We start from the raw sequence: 7,350 nt of genomic DNA, 5'->3' as shown, positions 1-7,350 counted from the left end.
TCTGTGACGTATGTGCAGTGCGTGTGCAGTCTGTGACGTATGTGCAGTGCGTGAGCAGTCTGTGACGTATGTGCAGTGCGTGAGCAGTCTGTGACATATGTGCAGTGCATGTCCAGTCTATCCATGAAAATTAGGTCAACTTAAAGAAGTGGTCACTGTCGGGAGGTGGACACTGTATGGAGGTTCTATTGTATTTATTTAAATATCTATCTATATCTAAACATTATACAAACCAACAGGATTGAAACTAAGAGGCTGATGCTACCAACACATTTCCTTGACCCGTATCTGCAGCAAGGCCTTTGCTTTTCTCGCTGCACTCCCACAAGGTAGTTTCCCTGCTCTGAGGGAGTTTTCCTCATCTCCTCCTTGCTCTCAATCCCATAAAACCACCCCACATCTCATTCTCTTATCACTACAATCCACAATGTGAAAGGGGGCAGAAAAACAAATGGATTCTACCATTTATAGACATATGGGGAGACTTGGAGATTCAATTCAAAAACTGAAGTTGTTTAAGAAAAAAAAATCTAGTTTGATTAACTCACCTTTCCAGCTACAAATGGCATATCGCCCAAGCATAATCTATAATGCGGCTGTGCACCAAAACAGTTCCTAGGACTCTTCTGAACAAAAAGGAAAATAATTTTCTTTTATTCATAAGATAGCAATAAATCATACATGTTTATGTAATATAGCATAATACTAGTTTCGTATGGTGTTCTGCAGTTCTATGATGTGTACATATATTTTATGTGTGTATTTTTTTCTTACTATCCTAGTATAAATTTAGCAGTAGTTATTACTTATCCTCACCTTCCAAATGAAGAAGCTGAGGATGAAAGACATTTACTCTCATGGCACCACATGGTTTGAGTGTTTTCACATAAATTTTACCTAACAATCTGTATTTTGCCAGATTGGCTCTGTTTTCATACCTTTTCTGGTGATTTTGTCTTCTTTTTTTTAATTCTTCTCACACTGGGAACATACGGAGTTGACTTATCATCAAAGATAAGTTTATTTGTTTCTAGACCAGTCTGCAACTAAGAAAAATATGAGACCCTAAAAGTTAATGCTACAGAAATAAAAGCTATGACTCAAATTTGAGATATGCTATGTGAAAGCCTATAAAACCAACAGCAGATATCTGAAGCATATCTCAAAAACACATCATGGCTGTGTAAATATGTCTTCAACCAATGCATTAGCATTTGTCAGATATTTTAAATCAATGCCAGTCTCTCATTGTATTTTGAACACCTGTGTTATAATTTAGCCTATACATTAGCTCCATGTATCTGGAGTTGTTCCATAAATTCTTTCTAATGAGTTAAATGCAATATATATAACTCATCTGAACTGATGCTTCAATACTTTTTCTTTTTAAAACCAGCAGCTATCACAATGCTAGACACAAAATAGCTGACAAGCTCCCTCTTTTACACTTACGATAAAAATAAAAATTTATGTCTAAAAAAAGCTGAAAGATATTTCAGCCAATGTTACCAAGCCTTGTTCTCTAAAAACTCAGTATCCACCTTCATTTATAAGTAATATCCAAAGACGGCTGACTGTACAATGGTTGCCAGATTGACTCAGAAAGGAAAAGTTTCTGGAAAGGTTTCTGGAAGAAACACAGACTGGATGCAGTCACGAGGGACAAGCGCCCAAAACCGACTAGAGAGTCCATGGGAAGAAGCTGTGAGGCGGAAAGCAGAGGAAGATACTGGCTGGAGCCCGGCGGGAAGAGTAGGTGAGGACTCTGTCTCTCCTTCCCTCACATCTCTGCAAGTCAGCAGGCTACTGAGTTACTAGAGAGCTTTCCTACACTTAGAAGCCCCCAAAGCTGATGCCACTAGTGAACTGTGAGCTTCTTAAGGAAAAAGCAGCAGGTTGCTGGTCTCCTGAGGGTCACTTCCTGTCACCATAGCCCTGAGCTGGGACGGCAGGCACCATACTGCCTACCAGCCACTATGTGCCTTTGTCCTCCTCCAGAGGGCTTCAGCTTCTGTTTTTTTGTTCATTCCCACACAAGTATTTCCCAATTCTAGCCCAGACTGTGGCAGCCACGGGAGCCAGTGGGTTCTGGGCAATCTGTGTGAGACAAGTGTGCTTTCCAGATAGAGGGATAGAGACTAACAGAGTGATAGCTCCTCCACTCAGACTCTTTTCCTCCCCCTCCCCTGCTGCTGAGAGGCACCAGTGCCCCAGGAAGAACTGAACCTGGATTCTCAGTGGACCCTCTGTTGGTGCACCCTCCACACTAAGGTTTCCACAGAGAGAGAGTGGCTCAAGAGAGAGGCTTTAAGACCTACAGCAGACCAAGGGATGCTTGGATTGTGAGCTCCCCGACTGTTGGCTTCCCTGATGCTACTCGAGTGGCTCCTCCAGAAGAGCAGGGTACAGCAAACTTGCCCCCATAGGCAACTCAGGACCACAGTGTTTCTCCCTGGAATGTTCCAAGACTGAACTTGAGGAACCTGGAGATCAGATCCCATCTGCCCAGGACTTGATCATAATGAGTACAGATGGGAGATGTCTGAACTAACTTTGGGAGGTGAGGGAGCCAAAATGGGAAGAACTGAAAGGAGAATGCAGTGTAGATCCAAGCTGCAGAACACTCATGAAACACTGCTACCCCTACAAGATGGCCATGCTCTCTGTCTGGACAGGATCCTGAGAGGGAAGCTCCTAGCCTGAAGTACCACTGCTGGTGAGCTAAGCCAGTTTGAGCATTTGCCTATGGCCAGATAAAGGAAGCGGACTTTAGGGAAGGAGAAAAGTGACAAGAGTAAAATCCACTTTTGATAGCCAGACTGTGGATCTCAGACTGCCCCTCCCTCAAGAGGTGACTTTCTAGCTTGGCAGTGGCACTTAAGCCACACCCTGGTGAATTTCTCCAGCTAGCTGGGAGTGGACCCTCCATCAATGCCAAGACAGTTCATCTGCTTGTCTTTGTGGAATGTAACAGCACCTCCAAACCTCTCTCCTCCACTGGCATCTACAGTGGTAGAGAATGAGTCCCCTGGGAGCTCCAGGGTCTGGCCCAATGCCTGGCACTGGCGTGCTTCTACTGAGGGGCTAGGCTACAGAAAACAATACTGCAGCTTGCTCTTTACAGAAAGCACCACCTTCTGGCAGAGGGGTCACTTGTACAGCCCTTTACAGCATTTACTGATTCAATCATACAGGGTATTGTTAAGAAGAACAGAGGGTTGGGGAAAGAGAAAGGATTTCAAAGACCTCTACCTTCTCATCATCAAGAGACATGGAATATGAACACAAACATAGTATACCACTGCTACAGCCTACAGATAACTAGCAAGTCAAAAAACCACCACACTAAGGATATATATATGTAACCAAAGCATCCATCCAGAACCCAGACCTCATTAAAGCACCCATAAGCAAAATCAAAGGTTCTTACCCAATATATGCGACAGATAAAACAAGAAGCAGATGAGAAGGAGGAAAAAGCACGCAAAATCAGGAAGTATGAAAAATCAGGGGGAAAAGACCCCCCTAAAAGAGCATAAAAGTATTCTAGCAATGGACCACAACCAAAATGAAAATACTAAAATGACAGATAAAGAATTTCAAATATAGATTATAAGAAAGCTCAATGAAATCCAAGAGTAAATGGAAAAACAAATCAAAGAATCCAGAGAAACAATTCAAGAAATGAAGAACTACATACTTAAAAAAAACTTTAAGAATAAACTAGACAAGACAGAAGAAACAATTTCAGAGCTCAAATATAACCCTTCAGGATTAGTTCAGTCAGTCAAAAATAAAGAACAAAGAATTAAGGACAAAGTCTATGAAAAATAGGGGATTATGTAAAACTAGTAAATGTTAAGAATCATAGGCATCTGAAAAATCACAAGGTCTGGAAAATGTATTTGAGAGAATGATTGAGGAAAACTTCCCTGGTCTTGGCAGAGATTGGGACATCCAGGTATAAGAAGCTCTACAAACATGTAGGAGATTCACTGCAAAGAGGCAATCATTAAAGACACATAGTCATCATTAGACTGGACAAAGTCAAATGAATGAAGAACCTGAGAGCCATGATATGAAAACATGGAGTAACAAAGAAAAACCCATGAGAGCAACTAAACAGTTCTCAGTGGAGACCTTATGAGCCAGAAGAGAATGAGGTCCCATTTTCAGTGTTGTTATATGAAACAACTGCCAGCTTAGCATTCTGTATCCTAAAAAACTAAGTTTTATATATGAAGGAAAAACAAAGACTTTTCCAGATAAGCAAACACTAAAGGAATTCATCACAACCAAACCTGCCCTGTATAAAGTGCTCAGAATTACATTACACATGGATCAGCACAGTGTAAAATCATCCCAAAGCTAAAGTACACAGCCATATAAAACAGCACAAGAAGAAAATAAATCAATAAGGTACTACTTAACATGATGAACAGAACAGCATCTCACATAAAAATTCTATCACATAATATTAAGGATCTGAATATCAAACTCAAAAGACACAGACTGGCTGAGTGGATTAAAAAAACATAACCTAAGTATCTACTCTCTCTAGGAAACACATCTAACCCACAAGGACTCACACCCTCATGGTGAAAGGATGTAAATATATGTAAGGAAACGTATGAAAGGATGGAAACAAATGAAAATATGCAAATGAAAAGCAAAAGAGAGAGAGGGAGGAGCAAGATGGTGGCTGAGTAATAGCTTCCTTGCAACTGGGCACCGTGAGATGGGGGAGAGAAGACTCCAGGAATCTCTGGCTGGTGGGATCTACCCAGAAACTTCCCCTTGGGGACACAGGGAATCAACCAGAGACTTCTGGACCCCACGAGAAGGACAAAAGCAGTGGAGAACTGGCAAGTGGTTGCATGTGTCCATTCGGTCTAATCCTGCTGGCAGCTGTAAGTACAGCAGCAGTGAGACTGCCAACTGGAAAGGCCTTACCTGTGAGCTGTTTTGGATTTTTTTTGGACTTGGCACTCAGTTGATCTATCTTGGGAGAATTTGGGCAAGAGTGTGGAGGACTTTAAGCATTGTCTAGGGCCCCAGACTGAGCTGCTGAGCCAGACGGAACTAACAGTGTTTGGAGATGGGCAGTGCGGAGCCATGGTGGAAGAACTGCCCCGGCAAGCTCGGCTCTCAGGTTACAAAGCCAAGGATGGGGTGGGAGACCTTGGTGAGTAATCTAGCAACTGAGCAGCCTCAAGAGGCGGACTGAGATGCTTTACAGCCCTGGCCCTCAGGGACACAGTGAGACTGGCTTTGGCACATTGGGTAAGTAGACAGCCACTTCAGGAGTGATCCCAGGAACAAATGCTTTCCTGAGAAAGCTTCTACTTAGCCAAAGTTAGCAGGCTAAAATCTCTCCTTTTACACGGGCTGAGAAGTGATTTATGCTCTCCACTCTGCGGGGTTTGAGAAATCAGCCGAGGCCTCCAGTCTCCATCTTGTATAGCCATGTCAGCACTGTGACTAGCATCTCATACCCCAGAAGATCATCTGTTGCCCAGACAATATTCAGGAAGATATATATATTGCTTTGTTTTTGGTTATTTTTTTTTAAATTTTAACATTTCCCCTCTAGATATTTCCTTTTTTTTTCCTTTCTTCATATTTCTAGTTTAAATATAACTTTCCCTTGTTGCCTTCTTTAACAATTAGAACTTCATTTTTGCTAGTGTTTCTACCCTTATTATTTGGTTTCCCCCCCAATTTTATCCCGTGAAGTTTTGTCTGCTTGTTTTGGTTTGATTTATAGCATTTTTGTCTTTACTCTCAACTTGGTGGAGGTGGGGTACTGTGTCCATACAGGCTAGCAAAGAACTGCTGACCTCAAGGGAACCACTCAACCGAGCACCCCAGAGGTTGGGGAATCAAGTACCCTACTATACACCTATATTGCTCCTGTCTCCTTCTTTCTGTGCCTCTCCTCTTTTTGTCAATATTCCCTTTTACTCACCCCCTCTCCTTTCTCTTTATCCTTTTCTTTTTTCCCTTATTGCTCTTCAATCTTCTCATCCTTTTGGTCTGGTACTAAAAGGACTCATCGAAATCCTAGTCCAGAGGCATGGTAACTTAAAGAGCAAGAGGAAGTGAAAGGAAAATTAGGGCAAGGAAACAGATAAAAGAAAACACTCATGAGTAAGAATCAGAAGAAAAATCCTGGCAACGTGAAAAACCAGTTCAGAGCAATCCCCTCAAGAGACTGGGAGGTAGCTACTACAGAGGATTTCACCTATAAAGAAATGTTAGAAATGACTGAAAGGGAATTTAGAATACAGATGAGGAAAATAATGAAGGAAACTTCTGATAAAGTGGAAAATAACCAAAAGGAAATCCAAAAATGAAATCAAATTAGAGATGAACGATATGAAGAATATAGAAAGGATACAGCAGAGCTGAAGGAATTAAAGCAGTCAATTAGAGAACTTAAAGACACAATAGAAAGTATCAACAACAGATTAGACCATGCAGAAGAATCTCAGAGGTAGAGGACAAAGCTCTTGAGATAACTCAGATAGTTTAAGAGGCACAAAAGAAGAGAGATAAAGCAGAACAATCACTGACAGAATTGTGGGACTTTATGAAGCGTTCAAACATAGAGTTATAGGTATCCCAGAAGGGGAAGAAGAATGCCCCAGGGGAATGGAAGCCATACTAGAGAATAATATAAATGAAAATTTCCCAAATATCACCAAAGATTCTGACACACTCCTTTCAGAGGGATATGGAACCCCAGGTCGCCTCAATTCTAACAGAGCTTCTCCAAGACACATTGTGATGAACCTTTCCAAAGTCAAGACAAAAGAAAAGATTCTTCAAGCTGCCAAGAGTAAGCGTCAGTTGACCTATAGGTGCAAATCCATCAGGGTGACTGCAGACTTCTCTAATTAAACTTTTCAAGCAAGAAGACAACAGTCATCTACCTTTAATCTACTTAAACAGAACAATTTCCAGCCCAGAATTCTATATCCTGCTAAGCTAAGCTTTAAAATTGATGGAGAAATCAAATCATTTACTGATACACAAACACTAAGGAAATTTGCCACAACAAGACCAGCTCTATAGGAAATATTTCAACCTGTTCTACACACTGACCATCAAAATGGATCAACAGCAAAGTAAGAACTCAGAAATTAAAGGACAGAACCTAACTTCCATAATGGTGCAAAAGATAAAACTAAGCAATGGACTCTCACAAAATAAGATAAATAAACACTACCACACTTATCAATTATCTCAATAAATGTTAATGGCTTGAATTCCCCACTGAAGAGGCACAGATTGGCTGACAGGATTAAAAAACACAAGCCATCCATTTGCTATCTGCAGGAAACACAC

The 7,350-nt window shown here is 41.3% G+C and overlaps 1 protein-coding gene across 5 annotated transcripts in view; it reads right to left on the bottom strand.

The window, feature by feature from the left end:
- Positions 1-7,350, bottom strand: part of CEP57 (centrosomal protein 57) — a 53,060-nt gene that overhangs the window by 11,542 nt on the left and 34,168 nt on the right. For 2 of the 5 annotated variants that reach the window (XM_003780778.3, XM_023511291.1), the window contains exons 7-8: positions 939-1,046; positions 549-626 (exon numbers count right to left, since the gene is read on the bottom strand). The exons of 1 other annotated variant lie outside the window; for it this stretch is intronic. In XM_003780778.3, coding sequence (XP_003780826.1) covers positions 549-626; positions 939-1,046 — 186 coding nt within the window. The remainder of the gene's footprint in view (positions 1-548; positions 627-938; positions 1,047-7,350) is intronic. 2 more of the 5 variants (XM_023511289.1, XM_023511294.1) reach the window with 2 other exon arrangements.

This window comes from Otolemur garnettii, unplaced genomic scaffold (assembly GCF_000181295.1).
Source record: "Otolemur garnettii isolate 467f Iridium unplaced genomic scaffold, OtoGar3 scaffold00001, whole genome shotgun sequence".
Taxonomy (NCBI): Eukaryota; Metazoa; Chordata; class Mammalia; order Primates; family Galagidae; genus Otolemur; species Otolemur garnettii.
Note: the sequence above shows the minus strand (reverse complement) of the source record. Positions and strands in the feature narration are given on the sequence as shown.